The sequence below is a fragment of the Oncorhynchus gorbuscha genome, linkage group LG18 (genome assembly GCF_021184085.1).
Source record: "Oncorhynchus gorbuscha isolate QuinsamMale2020 ecotype Even-year linkage group LG18, OgorEven_v1.0, whole genome shotgun sequence".
Taxonomy (NCBI): domain Eukaryota; kingdom Metazoa; phylum Chordata; class Actinopteri; order Salmoniformes; family Salmonidae; genus Oncorhynchus; species Oncorhynchus gorbuscha.
This window is the reverse complement of record NC_060190.1, coordinates 42796073-42816419: the sequence shown is the minus strand read 5'-3', so window position 1 is coordinate 42816419 and position 20347 is coordinate 42796073. Positions and strand designations below refer to the sequence as shown.

Genomic DNA, 20347 nt, shown 5'->3' with positions numbered 1-20347 from the left:
GTGAGTGTTGCAACCGGGGACCACTTCCCGGCTGAGCCATTGTTGCTTCTAGATGTTTCCACTTCACAATAACAGCACATACAGTTGACTGGGGCAGCTCTAGCAGGGCAGAAATTTGATGAACTGACTTGATGGAAAGGTCACATCCTATGACGGTGCCACATTGAAAGCCATTCTACTGCCAATGTTTGTCTATGGAGATTGCATGGCTGTGTGCTCAATTGTATACACCTGTCAGCAACTGGTGTACCTTAAATAGCCAAATCCACTAATTTGAAGGGATGTCCACATACTTTTGTATATATAGTGACCATAATTCTATCTTCCTTATTCCTGCTTACAAGCAAAAACTAAAGCCAGTAGTACCAGTGACTCCCTCAATACAGAAGTGGTCAGATGATGCGGATGCTACGCTACAGGACTGTTTTGCTAGCACATAGTGGATTATGTTCCATTATTCATCCAATGGCATTGAGGAGTATATATACCACCTCAGTCACCGGCTTCATCAATAAGTGCATCAATGACGTCGTCCCCACAGTGACCGTACATACATATCTCAACCAGAAGCCATGGATTACAGGCAACATCTGCAACGAGCTAGAAGCTAGAGCTGCTGCTTTCAAGGAGCTGGACTCTAATCTAGACACATATAAGAAATCCCGCTATGCCCTCAGATGAACCATCAAACAGGTAAAGCATCAATACAGGACTAAGATTGAATCCTACTACACCGGCTCTGACGCTCGTCGGATGTGGCAGGGCTGGCAAACTATTACAAACTACAAAGGGAAACCCAGCCGCGAGCCTACCAGACAGGCTAAATACCTTTTATGCTTGCTTGGAGGCAAGCAACACTGAAACATGCATGAGTGCACCAGCTGTTCCGGAAGACTGTGTGATCACGCTAGCCATAGCTGATGTGAGCAAGACCTTTAAACATGTCAACATTCACAAGGCTGCGGGGCCAGATGGATTACCAGAACATGTACTTCGATTATCCGCGGACCAACTGGCAAGTGTCTTCACTGACGTTGTCAACCTCTCCCTGAGCGAGTCTGTAATACCTACATGTTTCAAGCAGACCAGTCCCTGTGCCCAAGAAAGCGAAGGTAACCTGCCTAAATTATTACCACCCCGTAGCACTCACATTGGTACCCATTAAGTGCGTTGAAAGGCTGGTCATGGCTCACATCAACACCATCATCCCAGAAACCCTATGCCCACTCTAATTCGCATTACTGCCCCAACAGATCCCCAGATTACACAATCTCAATTGCACTCCACACCGCCCTTTCCCACCTAGACAAAAGGAACACCTATGTGAGAATGCTGTGCAGCAAGCAGCTCAGTGTTCGACACCATAGTTCCCACAAAGCTCATCACTAAGCTTAGTGCCCTGGGACTCAGCAACTGGATCCTGGACTTCCTGACGGGCCACTCCCAGGTGGTAAAGGTAGGCAACAACACATCGGACACACTGATCCTCAACATGGGGGCCCCTCAGGGGTGTGTGCTTAGTCCCACCCTGTACTGCCTGTTCACCCAAGACTGTGTGACCAAGCACAACTCCAACACCATCATTAAGTTTGCTGACGACACAATGGTGGTAGGCCTGATCACCGACAACGATGAGACGGCCTATAGGGAGGAAGTCGGAGTCCTGGCAGTGTGGTGCCAGGATAGCAACCTCTCCCTCAATGTGAGCAAGACTAAGTAGATTATCGTGGACTACATGAAAAGGAGGGCCGAACACGCCCCGATTCACATTGAGTGGGTCAAGAGTTACGTTTCTTGGTGTTTACGTCACCAACACACTATCATGGTCCAAACACACCAAGACAGTTGTGAAGATGGCACAACAACATATTTTTCCCCTCGGGACACTGAAAAGATATGTCATGGGTCCCCAGATCCTCAAAAAGTTCTAAAGCTGCACAATTGAGAGCATCTTGACCGGTTGTTAACGGCTCGACATCCGACCGTAAAGCGCTACAGACGGTAGTGCATATGACCCAGGACATCACTGGGGCCAAGATTCCTGCCATTTAGGACCTATATACTAGGCGTGTCAGAGGAAGGCCCTAAAAATTGCCAAAGACTCCAGTCACCCAAGTCATAGACTGTTCTCTCTGCTACCGCACGGCAAGCGGTACCAGAGTTCAAAGTCTTAGTCCAAAAGGCTCCTTGACAGATTCCACCCCCAAGCCATAACACTGCTGAACAATTAATCAAATGGCCAACCGGACTATTTGCATTGACACCCCCCCCCTTTTGTTTTTACACTGCTGCTACTCACTGTTTATTATATATGCATAGTCACTTTACCCCTACCTACATATACAAATGGCCTTGACTAACGTGTACGGGCGGCAGGGTAGCCTAGTGGTTAGAGTGCTGGACCAGTAACCTGAAGGTTCAAACCCCCGAACTGACAAGGTACAAATCTGTCGTTCTGCCCCTGAACAGGCAGTTAACCCACTGTTCCTAGGCCGTCAAATAATAATTTGTTCTTAACTGACTTGCCCAGTTAAATAAAGATAAAATTGACTCAGTACCGTACCCCCTGTATATAGTGTCATTATTGTTGTTTTATTTTTATTCTTAAGAAAATAGTTAACTACATTGTTGGTTAAGAGCTTTAAGTAAGGATTTCAAGGTGTTGCTGTATGTTAGCTGCATGTGACATAAGCTTTGATTTAGTGTAGCTATAAATCACTTAGCTGTGTTTACACAGGGAGCCCAATTCTGATGTTTTGCCCAATTATTGACAAAAGATCTGATCTGTTTGGTGAAAAGACCAATACTTTGGCAAAGGATACGATATGGGCTGCCAGTGTAAATGCAAACGTAGTTGCTGTGGGAATGACGAAAAAAATTAAGTAAAACATCTTCACACAAAGTTTCGGCAGATGGCAGCACCACTGAACCTTGCTACCATTTCACGAGTATAAGCGGCGTATAGCCAATCATCGGTCGTTTTATTACGCATTTCACTAAAACGCATTACCATTGGATAATTTTCTTCCGCGCTTTCCCTATACAAACAAGATGGCTGGGGTTGTTGAACTCCAGAAATTGAAGGTGAGAACTATTTAAAAATGAATAAAATCCAATACATACGTAATTCCTTATAGTCTGGCATCGTGTAAAATGTATGTAATTTACGTATTGTACGGTTTACTATTCCACTCACTAGATAATGTAGTTGTGCGGTAGTAAATACTCCGTGTGATTTGCCTGCAAATGGAAGCTAGCTACCTTACACAGCTGTCTGCTAGTGTTAGCTAGCTAACATGCGCACGTTCGTTACTGTAAAACATGAAATAACCGAGAGCGTCGTTATTTGACCAGCTAGTTGCACGAATTAATTTAGCTAATAAATACATTTTACCTAGCAAAGTTATTGTATTCTTAGCTAGTTCTGGTAGCTACCTAGTTTGATTAATCAGGCTGTAATACACAATTGGTATATACAGCTTTATAGCCGATTTATGCTTGATCTGAAAATGCGAGCGGAAGCTCCGTACAGATGGCGACGCGATTGCGACGCCTCGGGTGGCTTGTGGAGGCCAAATCGAGCTTCACACGGCGATGCTTCCTCTTCCTCTGAGGTTTAACGGCGGTTGGCATCCAATAAAATGTTGGATTTACCGCCACCTACTAGACTGAAATATAGATCCCTTTAATGTTGCTTGGAAAAAAAACGTAAATACCATACCATCTAATACTACACACACACAGAACAAAAACATACTCCACTATTTAAACATATTTATTCCTACTTTAGGCCAACAGTCTGAAAGTATGGAACACCACCACTTAACAGTCTCCTGAGTGGTGAAGCGGTCTAAGACACTGCATCCAGGCGGTATCACATCCGGCTGTGATAGGGAGGCGCACAATTGGCCCAGCGTCGTCCGGGTTAGGATTTGGTTGGGATAGGCCATCATTGTAAATAATATTTTTTTCTAAACTGACTTGCCTGGTTAAATAATAAAATGAACACCTTGTAACTCTGTCAAGTCTCTGCAGCTGCCACCAGAACCTCTTTTCTGCAACTTAAATTCCATCCCTGCAGTACAGTTGATATAAATGCCAAAAATGCAATCTTAGTGAAACATATCACTTGTTAGTTTATCCACCTGTACTGGTACAGAATTACTAGTCACACCACTCCTCAGGATCCCTCCCACTTGACCCATCTTCCTCAACTTTCTTCACTGCCTCAGCATATGACAACTTCTGCATGACTCTAACCCTGGAAAACTCAACCTGCTTCTCTTGCACGGGACATTTCTGATCCCCAGCCCCATGGGCAGCCCTACAATTAACACATACCAGTACTATCCCCAATGCTACACAATCCTTTGTCTCACGCCCTTCTGGACACTTCTCACACCTAGGAACCTTCCTCCTACACACTGCTGCCACATGCCCATAAGGTTGACACCTGTAACAATGTAATGTATTTGGGACAAAAGCTTGTACAGGATAACTTATATATCCTAACATCACTTTGTCGGCCAAAGACTCAACATCAAAACTCAAAAGAACAGACTGACCCTTCTGTTTCACCACTCACACCACCCTGTCTGTGTCTCACCAAACAACGAGCATCACAAACACTGGAATCTTCCCCTCAGTTGGTCAGTTTTCACATTTAGCGCCACCCCAGTAATCATTCCTTTCAATGGCAGCCTTTTCTTGAGAGCAAAACAAATCACATCTCTTGCCTCCATTCGTTTAACATGGAGCGCCTGCTACCTCTGACCAGCAGAAACACAATTATCACAAGACCACTTCTGGTTACCTTTACCGATTCCACAGCACCCAACTCTGATTTCACCCACCCTGAAACCACAAATAGATCAGCCAAATGGCAAGGGTCCATTTTTCCCCAAAACTTCACTCCTACTGTCAAAGACCCTTGGTGCAAGCCTCAGCCTCTGAGAACTTCACCACACCTACCATTTCTCCTCCTGTCTTCAACTCACTCTGCTTACACTTCCTACCATTCTTCTTTAACAAACCATCTCCCCTTTTCTGACATTTTTTACCGACTCAAGTTCACCCTCTTCCTCCCTCTCTCTTGTAGATCTCCTCTGCCTCTTTTTCCCTCCATTCCTCCTCCGTATTCCAAGTATACATCTTATGATAATACTGCACTTCTCCTGACATGCATCTTGTTCTTGCCTTGTCAAGGGATGCCATTTAACCGGCTGCCACCATCTCTTTACAATCAGCACAAAACCCTCTGGATGTAGCATTCAACAGTGCATCCCACTTGTAAAGCAGCTTCTTCGTCTTGATGCTCTTATTTATCAATAGCGACAGAAGCCCATTTCAATTTCAAACAAGCGTGCTCTCTTTCTCCCGGATTCCTTGATTTGCTTGCTCAGACTCCGTGCCACCCGGTCATGCTCCTTCCCGGAAATCCCGTACGGCGATGACTTGTCTCCCACATTTTGTAGCAATGTGGAGGGCTCCGTATAGCTCCACATTGACATGATTGTTTGACGGTAGGTGAGCTCGGGAGGGCCTGAATGAACACAAACTCACTTTCTTGACAACAGCTCTGCCCTGTTACCCAAAGCGCAAGAAGTATGAATTCTCTGGCCAGTGGTGTAAAGTACTTAAGTGTCAATACTTTAAAGTACAACTTAATTCGTTTTTTGGAGTACTTTACTATGTATATTTTTGACAACTTTTACTTCACTACATTCTTAAAGAATATAATGCACTTTTTACTCTATGCATTTTCCCTGACACCCAAAAGTACTCATTACATTTTTAATACTTAGTAGGACATGAAACTTGTCCAATTTACGCAATTATCAAGAGGTCATCCCTGCAGCCTCTGTTTTGGTGGACTCAATAAACACATGCTTCGTTTGTAAATTGTGTATGAGTGTTGAAGTGTGCTCTTGGCCATCTGTAAACAAACAAAAAATGAAATTTGTGCTGTCTGGTATGCTTAATATAATTCATTTGAAACGATTTATACTTTTACTTTTAATACTTAAGTGTATATTAGCAATAACATGTACTTTTGATACTTAAGTATATTTAAACCAAATACTTTTAGACTTTTACTGGGTGACTTACTTGAGTCATAATCTATTACGGTATCTTTACTTTTACTCAAGTATGACAATTGAGTATTTTTTCCACAACTGACCCTATCGCCATAAATGCTGTATGGCCAATGCAGAAAACGGATGAACCGTACAGAGCCTTTAACACCTCATGTCCACCAGATGGACATGCAGCGGAAGCATTCATCGTCAATGGTATAGTCCACAATGATACGTTGGGAATGCCGCACTAGGCTGCAATGTGTTCTGTGTACCGCATACGTTCAATTTTTTCAAATAGTGGTTGCTTTACTGTGCGGTTTTACAAATGAAGGTACACACAGACCTTTAGCTAGTTGAAAAGTGAAGAACGTGTGTCAAGTATGGAAAATGCGGGCTTGACATCCAGCAAAACAAAACTCATATGCACCTGGTGGACATCGTGTGTTAGCTCTTGAAAACTGCCTTCTCCCTTGCCTGGAAACCCAATTGCACAGAAGGTCTGTTGCCAATGGCTGCATTATTGTGCCAAAACTCTTTACTTATGTGGTAGCCATGTTATTATGACAGATTTAGTTAATTTTTTTGTAGTTGACCTTTTTATATAAATGCAATCATTGTCAATTGTATTATATGCATATGCTCTTCACTAAAAGTCTTCTACATTTGTCGACCCTACCTTCTTCAGTTGGCTGAGCTCAAACAGGAGTGTGCTGTGAGGGGATTGGCTGTGAAAGGAAACAAAGGTGACCTTATTGGCCGGTTGCAGGCGTACCTTGAGGAGCATGGTATGATGGACTTGTCTTTCTTCCATTAACACTTACTCTTTTCTTACCAGCACTGATTGTAAAATGTAGCCTAAATTAGTAATTAAAAAAAAGAAGTACGAAGGCATAATGTTCCCCTGCCCTGTGAATGATGTGATAGTTCCCTTCAGTTCCAATTATTAGCATAATGTATTGTCATGTTTGTGGTTTTTTATTTTTGCTCAGTAACAAACACTTTCCCTAATATCGAAATTTTCTCTTGATTTGTTTCTGAACTCAGCTTAACAAAACCACTGCAATATAAACCTTACTCTTTCTTGGATGTTATCATGAAATGTCTTGATTTCTCCAATAACTGAACCTTGGTTGGGTAGATGTATGTAGCATTATTCTCTCCAACAGATGGGGTATACATTCTCTTCTGTACTATGCTCGGTTAAATATTCTTGTTTTTATAGCCAACTTGTCTTGAAAATGTGAGAAACATTTTGTATTTGACCTTTTATGTTCCAAAAGATGAGGTGAACGAAGAGGAGGTTTTGGGAGAGTTGGAGGTAAGCATGTGAAACATATTTAATAAAAATATTATTGTTTAAAGCTGACTTATTTTTTCAGAATATTTTACTCTTATAATATTTCTGAATTTTTTACATTGTGCTGATTACATGCTTGGTGTATATTTACAGGACAATCCTAAAGAGGAGGAAATCAGTGAAACACCTGCAGAAGTGGCAGTAGAAAAGGCAGCTGTACCTGAAAAGTCAGTACTCTATTTGTTACTCAAACCTACCTATGGGATGTTTCATGTCCTAATGACTGATGGTTATTATGTGATTGAAGTGGGCCTAGCCTAATCATTGTTATCGAGATTCTCATGGCAAATTCAGCAGTTTTTCAACATGTTAAGATAAAGTTTGATGTTGGCATCTTCCTTTTTTACTCTTTGAATGTCAGTCATGATCAATTTATGTTGTTATACGGTATGTACAAGATGTCTTTGGGGGATTATTTCACTGGACATGCAGTGGATTGTTTTTAACCAATAGAGGGCAGGCTAGGTTTACAAAGTGTTCCACTAGATACTTTATTCAACTTTACATTTTGTCTTGCTTTAGGGATGCTGAGAAGAAAGTTGTAAAAATCACTGCCCCATCAGTTGCGGATGAGGTATGTAGTACAGTATTCTAATTGTGTGCATGATGCACACAATAACTGCATTAAATAGCTAGATTTAAAATCTTGTTTTCCACAATGTTCTACTCATCAGCTCTGGGTCATTCCATTTAATTTCAATCAGTTTTGACTCAACCCATTTGATCTGACTGAAACTTTCTATATATATTTGCCCATGGTCGAAGTGGTCAGAAAGTGACTTTTTGGAACTGAAAGCCAAAACATTTAGGTGATGGAGGTGCTAAAGTCACCCATTTTGCATACCCCACCCTACCATGAGACATCCATGTCTTCATCAGTGGAAAAGATAAACAGTTGAGTTTTATATCATTTAAAAGCTTACAAACAGGGTTGTCAAAAAATTCAATTTATAGATAAATTTAAAAAACATTGTCATTTTGTTTCTCCTTTTAACATCAATTATCTAAAAACACCTAAAGTCAGATGTTTTTCATTTCCCCATATTTTGTAGATTAGATAGACCCTATTTTATGAAATCTCAGGGGTTGGTGTTGTGCCTGCCTTCGGTTGAGACACAGCATACTCTTGAATACAGGGTGGGTGAAATTTAAATAATAGAAATAGAATTCATAGAATGGACATATCCCTTTAGACTAGATTAATCGCAATGGCCGATTAATTAAGGCCGATTTCAAGTTTTCATAACAATCGGAAATCTGTATTTTTGGGCGCCGATTTATTAAAAAAAACTTTTTCGCATTTTTTTTTTTTATATATACCTTTATTTAACTTGGCAAGTCAGTTAATTAAGAACACATTCTTATTTTCAATGACGGTCTAGGAACGGTGGGTTAACTGCCTCGTTCAGGGGCAGAATGGCAGATGTTCTTTCTCCCCTCTCTCTCCAGATGAAATCTCGCGTCTTGTGACGGCCGGCCGCCCAACAACCTGCCCGCTCGACCCTATCCCCTCCTCTCTTCTCCAGACCATTTCCGGAGACCTTCTCCCTTACCTCACCTCGCTCATCAACTTATCCCTGACCGCTGGCTACGTCCCTTCCGTCTTCAAGAGAGCGAGAGTTGCACCCCTTCTGAAAAAACCTACACTCGATCCCTCCGATGTCAACAACTACAGACCAGTATCCCTTCTTTCTTTTCTCTCCAAAACTCTTGAACGTGCCGTCCTTGGTCAGCTCTCCCGCTATCTCTCTCAGAATGACCTTCTTGATCCAAATCAGTCAGGTTTCAAGACTAGTCATTCAACTGAGACTGCTCTTCTCTGTATCACGGAGGCGCTCCGCACCGCTAAAGCTAACTCTCTCTCCTCTGCTCTCATCCTTCTAGACCTATCGGCTGCCTTCGATACTGTGAACCATCAGATCCTCCTCTCCACCCTCTCCGAGTTGGGCATCTCCGGCGCGGCCCACGCTTGGATTGCGTCCTACCTGACAGGTCGCTCCTACCAGGTGGCGTGGCGAGAATCTGTCTCCTCACCACGCGCTCTCACCACTGGTGTCCCCCAGGGCTCTGTTCTAGGCCCTCTCCTATTCTCGCTATACACCAAGTCACTTGGCTCTGTCATAACCTCACATGGTCTCTCCTATCATTGCTATGCAGACGACACACAATTAATCTTCTCCTTTCCCCCTTCTGATGACCAGGTGGCGAATCGCATCTCTGCATGTCTGGCAGACATATCAGTGTGGATGACGGATCACCACCTCAAGCTGAACTTCGGCAAGACGGAGCTGCTCTTCCTCCCGGGGAAGGACTGCCCGTTCCATGATCTCGCCATCACGGTTGACAACTCCATTGTGTCCTCCTCCCAGAGCGCTAAGAACCTTGGCGTGATCCTGGACAACAAACTGTCGTTCTCAACTAACATCAAGGCGGTGGCCCGTTCCTGTAGGTTCATGCTCTACAACATCCGCAGAGTACGACCCTGCCTCACACAGGAAGCGGCGCAGGTCCTAATCCAGGCACTTGTCATCTCCCGTCTGGATTACTGCAACTCGCTGTTGGCTGGGCTCCCTGCCTGTGCCATTAAACCCCTACAACTCATCCAGAACGCCGCAGCCCGTCTAGTGTTCAACCTTCCCAAGTTCTCTCACGTCACCCCGCTCCTCCGCTCTCTCCACTGGCTTCCAGTTGAAGCTCGCATCCGCTACAAGACCATGGTGCTTGCCTACGGAGCTGTGAGGGGAACGGCACCTCAGTACCTCCAGGCTCTGATCAGGCCCTACACCCAAATAAGGGCACTGCGTTCATCCACCTCTGGCCTGCTCGCCTCCCTACCACTGAGGAAGTACAGTTCCCGCTCAGCTCAGTCAAAACTGTTCGCTGCTCTGGCTCCCCAATGGTGGAACAAACTCCCTCATGACGCCAGGACAGCGGAGTCAATCACCACCTTCCGGAGACACCTGAAACCCCACCTCTTTAAGGAATACCTAGGATAGGATAAAGTAATCCTTCTCACCCCCCCTCCCCCCCTTAAAATATTTAGATGCACTATTGTAAAGTGGTTGTTCCACTGGATGTCATAAGGTGAATGCACCAATTTGTAAGTCGCTCTGGATAAGAGCGTCTGCTAAATGACTTAAATGTAAATGTAAATGTTCACCTTGTCAGCTCGGGGGATCCAATCTTGCAAACTTACAGTTAACTAGTCCAACGCAATAACGACCTGCCTCTCTCTCGTTGCACTCCACAAGGAGACTGCCTGTTACGCGAATGCAGTAAGCCAAGGTAAGTTGCTAGCTAGCATTAAACTTATCTTATAAAAAACAATCAATCATAATCACTAGTTAACTACACATGGTTGAGGATATTACTAGATATTATCTAGCGTGTCCTGTGTTGCATATAATCTGACTGAGCATACAAGTATCTAAGTATCTGACTGAGCGGTGGTAGGCAGAAGCAGGTGCATAAACATGAATTCAAACAGCACTTTCATGCGTTTTGCCAGCAGTTCTTCGTTGTGCGTCAAGTATTGCGCTGTTTATGACTTCAAGCCTATCAACTCCCGAGATGAGGCTGGTGTAACTGAAGTGAAATGGCTAGCTAGTTAGCGTGCGCTAATAGTGTTTCAAACGTCACTCGCTCTGAGCCTTCTAGTAGTTTTTCCACTTGCTCTGCATGGGTAACGCTGCTTCGAGGGTGGCTGTTGTCGTTGTGTTGCTGGTTCGAGCCCAGTAAGGAACGAGGAGAGGGACGGAAGCTATACTGTTACACTGGCAATACTAAAGTGCCTATAAGAACATCCAATAGTCAAAGGTTAATGAAATACAAATGGTATAGAGGGAAATAGTCCTATAATTCCTATAATAACTACAACCTAAAACTTCTTACCTGGGAATATTGAAGACTCATGTTAAAAGGAACCACCAGCTTTCATAGGTTCTCATGTCCTGAGCAAGGAACTAAAACGTTAGCTTTCTTACATGGCACATATTGCACTTTACTTTCTTCTCCAACACTTTGTTTTTGCATTATTTAAACCAAATTGAACATGTTTCATTATTTATTTGAGGCTAAATGGATTTTATTGATGTATTATATTAAGTTAAAATAAGTGTTCATTCAGTATTGTTGTAATTGTCATTATTACAAATACATAAAAAAAAAAAAATTGGCCGATGAATCGGTATTGTCTCCTTTGGTCCTCCAATAATCGGTATCGGCGTTGAAAAATCATAATCGGTCAACCTCTGCTTTCGACTAAGGGCAGTCATGACATTTTCTTCAGCCGGTTATTGTCATTCAAGAGACTGCTGGTCTCATGGTAATTGACAGTTAATGAACAAAAACGCATTTAGTAGCTCTATGCATATAAGCCACTGATATGCACCTTTGGAACCTCTAGATTATTATTATTTTTTTGATGATTTTAATATACACCATCACAAAAAAAACATTATTTTAGACCGGTCTAAAGAAACATTATGATACAAAGAAAATGTATTTCAGAAGTAAATAATGAGTTGGCCTCCTGTGCGTTATCTGGCTATGTGACATTCCATAGGCTGTATGCTTGTTCGTTTAGCAGACAAGATATGCTTATATGTCCCGTGCCATTATTTAGTATTATATGATTTTGTAGTAGGAATAATATCATTTAACTTAGCAGAATAAAATAGAAAATATATTTTTCCCATTCCATAGTGCACATATGAAGTGGCTATGTTGAGCGTAAAAGTGATAATTTGAAACAGGTCCTATATGCTAGATTTAGAGTTATTTGGCCACTTCAGTTGTGAATGATACGAACTTTAGAATGTCTTAGAAATCAGAACATTCCATGATATGGGCTGCATGGCGCAACTATAGGCTATTGATGAAGTCCCCCAAAAAGTTTGCACTTTGTTCTTTGCCTCAAGTTGCATACGCTGTTCTCTCATAAAGTGATCATATACTGAACAAAAATAAGAACGCAACAAGCAAAACAATTATGATTTTGTTGAGTTTCAGTTCCTATAAGGAAATCAGTCAATTGAAATAAATATATTAGGCCATAATCTATGGATTTCACATGACTGGGCAGGGGGCGCAGCCATGAGTGTGCCTGGGAGGGCATAGGCCCACCCACTTGGGAGCTAGGCCCAACCAATCAGAATGAGTTTATCCCCACAAAAGGGATTTATTACAGACAGAATTACTCTTCAGTTTCATATATATATATATATAATATATATATATATAATATATATATATATATAATATATGCCATTTAGCAGACGCTTTTATCCAAAGCGACTTACAGTCATGTGTGCATACATTCTACGTATGGGTGGTCCCGGGGATCGAACCCACTACCCTGGCGTTACAAGCGCCATGCTCTACCAACTGAGCTACAGAAGGACCACTTCATCAGCTGTCCGGGTGGCTGGTCAATCCCGCAGGTGAAGAAGCTGAATATGGAGGAGTTGGGCTGATGTGGTCTATGGTTGTGAGGCCGGTTGGACGTACTGCCAAATTCTCCAAAATGACTTATGATAGAAAATTTAACATGAAATGATCTGGCAACAGCTCTGGTACACATTCCTGCAGTCATTATGCCAATTGTACGCTCCCTCAGAACTTGATACACCTGTGGCATTGTGATGTGTAACAAAACTGCACATTTTAGAGTGACCTTTTATTGTCCCAGGCACAAGGTGCACATGTTTAATGATCATGCTGTTTAATCAGCTTCTTGATATGCCACACCTGTCAGGTGGATAAATTATCTTGGCAAAGGAGAAATGCTCACTAACTGAGATGTAAACAAATATGTGCACAAAATTTGAGCGAGTGCGTATGGAACATTTATGGGATCTTTTATTTCAACTCATGAAACATGGGACCAACACTTTTACATGTTGTTTTATATTTTTGTTCAGTATATTTTCACCCACCAGACTAGTCTCAATTTAATCTTGTCTTTACTAATATGTTAAATTAATTTAGATTTAAAATGGTCAATTATCAAAGGGGCAGAGTAAAAAAAATACATGTCATCAGTATGCACACGAATAGCGAATGGAGACTGCTTAGTTCTTTTCAATTTGGGTAGCGTACTCTGGTTATTTCACTCCATGCATCATCCACTGTTTGAGGATGCAGCCTCTTGCTCAGCAATGTTATATTCCTCCCAAACGCTGAATGCCATGGGTTCTCCAAACCTGTTCCTGCAACTACCCAGTGCTTAATTGGGAAATTGAGTGAAATCTATTCAGGGACATCGATAGTAACATGTTTTCCCAACAAAACATATTTCACCAAACTGTTGACAGCCCCTCTGTGTGCTCGAGAAGGAAATGAAGGCGAGATAAATGGAAATGCACTGTGGTGAGATATTCTGTACCTAAAGGTAATGTCAGCCTATTCATTATATATTCAAAAACAAATTGACTATAATTGTAGGCTAACCCTGTAAGCCGACCTGCAAAATCAATAAACTAACAGCATCGCCTAGTCCTAGGCCTACATGTTCTCTCCCAGACTCATGAATAGAATGTTTGGAGGATAGCATAAGGTAGCCAACCAGTCTATCAAATATGCATAATTATACAGTCCACACTCAAAGAAGATTACTGGAATTTGTTTTATTTTGGAGTATAGGCTAGACCAATTATGTAAAGATATCTTAGATCCGTTTAAAAAAAATATATGCGGTAGGCTATGTATTGTAAAACTTATTTCAGGCTTGAGCTCATGTATAGGCCTATGGGTATACATAAGCTCTAATATGCCTTTTGGGTGTTTTTAATTCATCATCACCTTTAGAATGCACTGCCCATTTCGTTGTGTTATGCTTTGAAACAACATCCACAACGACCATGTTTTCCACTCAGTTGTAACCTATTGATCAATATGAAGAAAAAGTACAATCACACTGAGGTGAGTTTTAAAAGCAAGGAACTGTTTTGATGATGTGTTTGTGATTTATGATTTCATTTACACTGTCAGAGTGGTTAGAGGGACAATAGAGCCCTTAGTACCAGGCCATTAGCGACCTGATGGTCATTAGAGAGTTGGGTACTACAAATGTATGTCATGTGGAATTTTACTGCGGTCATAACTCATGACCGCAGGTGTGACGGTAATATGGTCACCGCAACAGCCCTACTGCAATTTAGTTCGTACATCATTAACATTTTAATTGAGTACACATTTTTACCTCTAATTACTACCACAATGATGGCCACCGGTCCACCCACAGTCGAATGTCAACTTAAATGGTAATGTATAGTCTGTTATCTGTATAGTGTATTCGGAAAGTATTCAGACCTCTTCATTATTTTCTTATGTTACAGCCTTTATTCTAAAATGTTTTTTCCCTCATCAATTTAATCCAATCTACACACACAACCCCATAATGACAAAGCAAAAACGTTTTTTTAGAAATGTTTGCAATCAACTGAAATATAACATTTACATAAGTACTTTGTTGAAGCACCTTCGGCAGAGATTACTCTCAAGCTCTGTCAGGTTGGATGGGGAGCCTTGATGCACAGCTTTTTTCAGGTCTCTCCATAGATGTTTGATCGGGTTCAAGTCCGGCCTCTGGCTGGGCCACTCAAGGACATTCAGAAACTTGTCCCGAAGCCACTCCTGTGTTGTCTTGGCTGTGTGCTTAGGGTTGTTGTCCTGTTGGATGGTGAACCTTTGTGCCTGTCTGAGGTCCTTAGTATTCTGGAGCAGGTTTTCATCAAGGATCTCTCTGTACTTTTGCTCCGTTTATTTGTCCCTGGATCCTGACTAGTCTCCCAGTCCCTGCCGCTGAAAAACATCCCCACAGCATGATTCTGCCACCACCATGCTTCTCCGTGGGGATGGTTCCAGATTTCCTCTAGACATGATGCTTGGCATTCAGGTCGAAGAGTTCAATCTTGGTTTCATCAGACCAGAGAATCTTGAGTCCTTTAGGGATCTTTTAGCAAACTCCAAGCGGGCTATCAAATCCAATTCGATTTTATTTTTAGGTAATGAAAGGCTTTCTTACAAGCTCTTAACCAACAATACTTTAATAAGTTAAGAAAGCAAAGTGTTAAATAGAAAATAAAAGTAACAAATAATTCAACAATCGGAGGTAAAATAGCAAATAAGGCTACATACAGGGGTACCGGTACAGAGTCAATGTTGCGGGGGGCACCGGTTAGTTGAGGTAATTAAGGTAATATGTACATGTAAGTATAGTTAAAGTGACTGTGCATAGATTATAAACAGAGAGTAGCGGCAGCGTAAAAGAGGGGTTTGGGTAGCCCTTTGACTAGCTTTTCAGTAGTCTTATGGCTTGGGGGTAGAAGCTGTTAAGAAGCCTTTTGGACCTAGACTTGGCGCTCCGGTACCGCTTGCTGTGCGGTAGCAGAGGGAACAGTCTATGACTAGGGTGGCTGGAGTCTTTCAATCTGGCCACTCTACCATAAAGGCCTGATTGGTGGAGTGCTGCAGAGATGGTGGTCCTTCTGGAGGGTTCTTCCATCTCGACAGAGGAACTCTGGACCTCTCTGAGTGACTATTCTTGGTCACCTCCCTGACCAAGGCCCTTCTCCTCTGATTGCTCATTTTGGCTGGGCGGCCAATTCTAGGAAGGGTCTTGGTGGTTCTAAACTTATTCCATTTAAGAATGATGGAGGCTAATGTGTTCCTGGGGACCTTCAATGCTGCAGAAATGTTTTGGTACCCTTCTCCAGATCTGTGCCTCGACACAATCCTGTCTGAGCTCTACAATTCCTTCTATCTCATGGCTTGGTTTTTGCTCAGGACCTTTATGTAGACAGGTGTGTGCCATTTCAAATCAATTTAATTCACCACAGGTTTACTCCAATAAAGTTGTAGAAGCCTCTCAAGGATGGTCAATTGAAACAGGATGTACATGAGCTCAATTTCGAGTTTCATAGCAAAGGGGCTGAATACTTATGTAAATAAGGTATTTCTGCTTATTTTTTACGAATTTGCAAAAATGTCAACCTGTTTTTGCTTTGTCATTATGGGGTATTGTGTGTAGAATGATTGGATTGAGGAAATCAAACAATTTTATTAATTTTAGAGTAATAAGGCTGTAACGTAACAAAATGTGGGAAAGTGAAGGGGTCTGAATACTTTCTGAATGCATTGTATTTCTATTTCAATAGTTTTCCTATAGAGGATTGACAGTATCATTTTTAATAAATGATATTCCCATTCAAGTCAACGTTCTCTGATGTGTGGACCTCCAACCGTCTTTGTGCTACCAATTAAAAGTTGACAGCTCAAATTTTTTTTCTCCCATTAACCAAAATGTGACTCCTACCTTGTATTCAAGAGCATGCTGTGTCTCAACCAATGGCATGCACAACACAAAACACCAGATGATGTAAAATAGGGTCTAACCTACAACATATGCGTAAATGAAAACATATGCTTTTTTCCCCCCTAAGATAATTCCAAGTTAAAGGTAAACAAAAAAAAAAAAAACTTTTATTAAACCATTTTTTTTCAAGAAATTATCAAATAGTTTGACAACCCTGTTTTGTAAGCTTTTAAATTATATCAAACTCAACTGTTTATTTTTTCCAGTGATGAAGACATGCACATGCATGTGGTGTGGGGTATGCAAAATGGGTCAACTTTGACCAACTATTTCTGGTAAATGTTTTGGCATTCAGGTCCAAAAACTACTTCTACCATTGGCAAATATGCATAGAATCTTTCATTCAAATCCAAAGGGGTTCGGTCAAAAAAGTTATTGAAATCAAATGGAATGACCCCTCTTGTAATTCACACTGTTGGAATGTGAAACTGATCTATTGTAGGTCAACTGTTCGATTGTTTGGTCGTTAGGTTGTCGGTCGACAATCTTGGTCGACCGACAGCCTAACGACCAAACAATCGACCAGTCGACTAATATATACGTTACAAGTTTGGACACATCTACTCATTACATGTATAACTATTGTAAAGACATCAAAACTATGTAGTAACTTGGAATGCTTTTCCAATAGTCTTGAAGGAGTTCCCACATATGTTAACCGGTTGTTAGCTGCTTTTCCTTCACTCTGCGGTTCAACTCATCCCAAACCATCTCAATTGGGTTAAGGTCGGGTGATTGTGGAGGCCAGGTCATCGGATGCAGCACTCCATCACTCTCCTTATTGGTCAAATAGCCCTTACACAGCCTGGATGTGTGTTGGGTCATTGTCCTGTTGAACAAAAAATCATAGTCCCACTAAGCGCAATCCTGATGGGATGGTGTATCGCTGCAGAATGCTGTGGTAGACATGCTGGTTAAGTGTGTCTTGAATTCTAAATAAATCCCTGGCAGTGTCACCAGCAATGGACCCCCCCCCCCACTATCACACCACCTCCATGCTTCACAGTGGGAACCACACATGCAGAGATTTTCCGTCTTACAAAGATGCGTGGCTGGAACCAAAAATCTCACATTTGGACTCGTCAGACAAAAGAACAGAAGAAAATGTCAATTTCAAAAGAAAATAATAGCATTCTCTGTTGTCCTGAGGTGGCTATGCCAAATGGCTGTGGGCTACTCTAGTTCATTTAGCAGACAAGATTGTCTTATAATTCAGTGGCATTATTTATATTTTATAGTATGAAGAATATAATTGAACAAAGCTGAATAAAATATAATTATTTTCTCAAAGATTTCAGGGAGTGCGCACATGTGACTATTCTGTGTTGAGCGGTTAACAAAGAAATATGTACTCCTATATGCTTAATTTTGAGTTATTAATTTCACTTTAGTTCTTCAAACTTGGGCTATATGTTTTTATTTTAAAACATTGATTGTAAGGCTATATGATGAGAGTAATGATGACTTGAAAAAAGTCACTTGAAAGGTATGAGCACTGATTTTTTTTTTTTTTGCGCAGGCTGTACACACGCCATCTCATTCACAATTTGACAAGCACTTTATAACACTTTGAATTTCACGGCGGCATCCCCTTTGTGGCCTTAATGCACCCTAAAAAAATCTATGCCTATTTACGAAACACTAAAATAACACATCCTAGATCTGAATTAATGAAATATTCATATTAAATACTTTTTTCTTTACATAGTTGAATGTGCTGACAACAAAATCACACAAAAATGATCAATGGAAATCAAATTTATCAACCCATGGAGGTCTGAATTTGGAGTCACACTCAAAATTAAAGTGGAAAACCACACTACAGGCTGATCCAACTTTGATGTAATGACCTTAAAACAAGTCAAAATTAGGCACAGTAGTGTATGTGGCCTCCATGTGCCTGTATGACCTCCCTACAACACCTGGGCATGCTCCTGATGAGGTGGCGGATGGTCTCCTGAGGGGTCTCCTCCCGGACCTGGACTAAAGCATCCGCCAACTCCTGGACAGTCTGGTGGATGGAGCAAGACATGATATCCCAGATGTGCTCAATTGGATTCAGGTCTGGGGAACAATCAATGCCTTCCTCTTGCAGGAACTGCTGACACACTCCAGCCACATGAGGTCTAGCATTGTCTTGCATTAGGAAGAACCCAGGAGGAACCCAGGGCCAACCGCACCAGCATATGGTCTCACAAGGGGTCTGAGGATCTCATCTCTGTACCTAATGGCAGTCAGGCTACCTCTGGCGAGCACATGGAGGGCTGTGCGGCCCCTCCAAAGAAATGCCACCCCACACCATGACTCACCCACCTCCAAACCTGTCATGCTGGAGGATGTTGCAGGCAGCAGAACGTTCTCCACGGCATCTCCAGACTCTGTCACGTCTGTCACGTGCTCAGTGTGAACTTGCTTTCATCTGTGAAGAGCACATGGCGCCAGTGGCGAATTTGCCAATCTTGGTGTTCTCTGGCAAATGCCAAACGTCCTGCACGGTGTTGGGCTGTAAGCACAACCCCCACCTGTGGACGTCGGGCCCTCATACCACCCTCATGGGGTCTGTTTCTGACCGTTTGAGCAGACACATGCACATTTGTGGCCTGCTGTAGGTCATTTTGCAGGGCTCTGGCAGTGCTCCTCCTGCTCCTCCTTGCACAAAGGCGGAGGTAGCGGTCCTGCTGGTTTATTTTCATGCCAGCATGAAATAAATACAGTAGGCGTAGCCTATAGAAAGCTGATGGGATCCTCATAGTTTTATTAGCGGCCATCACTCTGTTTTCTCTAGCAATTACATAGCCTATAGAAATGAGCTCATGGGCTCTCATGAAGTGTTTGATTAGATTTTCAAATACATTAGCATTGATGTCAGAGTGATTAGAGACACAATAGAGTGCTAAGTACCAGGCAGTTGGCAAGTTTGGTAGGTTACTAATAACGAGCAGCATCAGAGCTTGGAAAACACCTAATCACGTGACTAAAAGGTCATGTGGAATTTGACTTCCTTCATGATTCTGCTCTTCCTCCCGGGGAAGGACTGCCCGTTCCATGATCTCGCCATCACGGTTGACAACTCCATTGTGTCCTCCTCCCAGAGCGCCAAGAACCTTGGCGTGATCCTGGACAACACCCTGTCGTTCTCAACCAACATCAAGGCGGTGGCCCGTTCCTGTAGGTTCATGCTCTACAACATCCGCAGAGTACGACCCTGCCTCACACAGGAAGCGGCGCAGGTCCTAATCCAGGCACTTGTCATCTCCCGTCTGGATTACTGCAACTCGCTGTTGGCTGGGCTCCCTGCCTGTGCCATTAAACCCCTTCAACTCATCCAGAACGCCGCAGCCCGTCTGGTGTTCAACCTTCCCAAGTTCTCTCACGTCACCCCGCTCCTCCGTTCTCTCCACTGGCTTCCAGTTGAAGCTCGCATCCGCTACAAGACCATGGTGCTTGCCTACGGAGCTGTGAGGGGAACGGCACCTCAGTACCTCCAGGCTCTGATCAGGCCCTACACCCAAACAAGGGCACTGCGTTCATCCA

The 20347-nt window shown here is 42.5% G+C and overlaps 1 protein-coding gene across 2 annotated transcripts in view; it reads left to right on the top strand.

Moving 5' to 3' along the window:
- The first annotated feature begins 2970 nt into the window (after positions 1–2970).
- Positions 2971–20347, top strand: part of LOC124003110 (SAP domain-containing ribonucleoprotein-like) — a 55157-nt gene continuing 37780 nt past the window's right edge. For both annotated transcript variants that reach the window (XM_046311173.1, XM_046311172.1), the window contains exons 1-5: positions 2971–3084; positions 6766–6865; positions 7361–7398; positions 7531–7604; positions 7960–8011. In XM_046311173.1, coding sequence (XP_046167129.1) covers positions 3052–3084; positions 6766–6865; positions 7361–7398; positions 7531–7604; positions 7960–8011 — 297 coding nt within the window. In that variant the 5' untranslated portion in view covers positions 2971–3051. The remainder of the gene's footprint in view (positions 3085–6765; positions 6866–7360; positions 7399–7530; positions 7605–7959; positions 8012–20347) is intronic.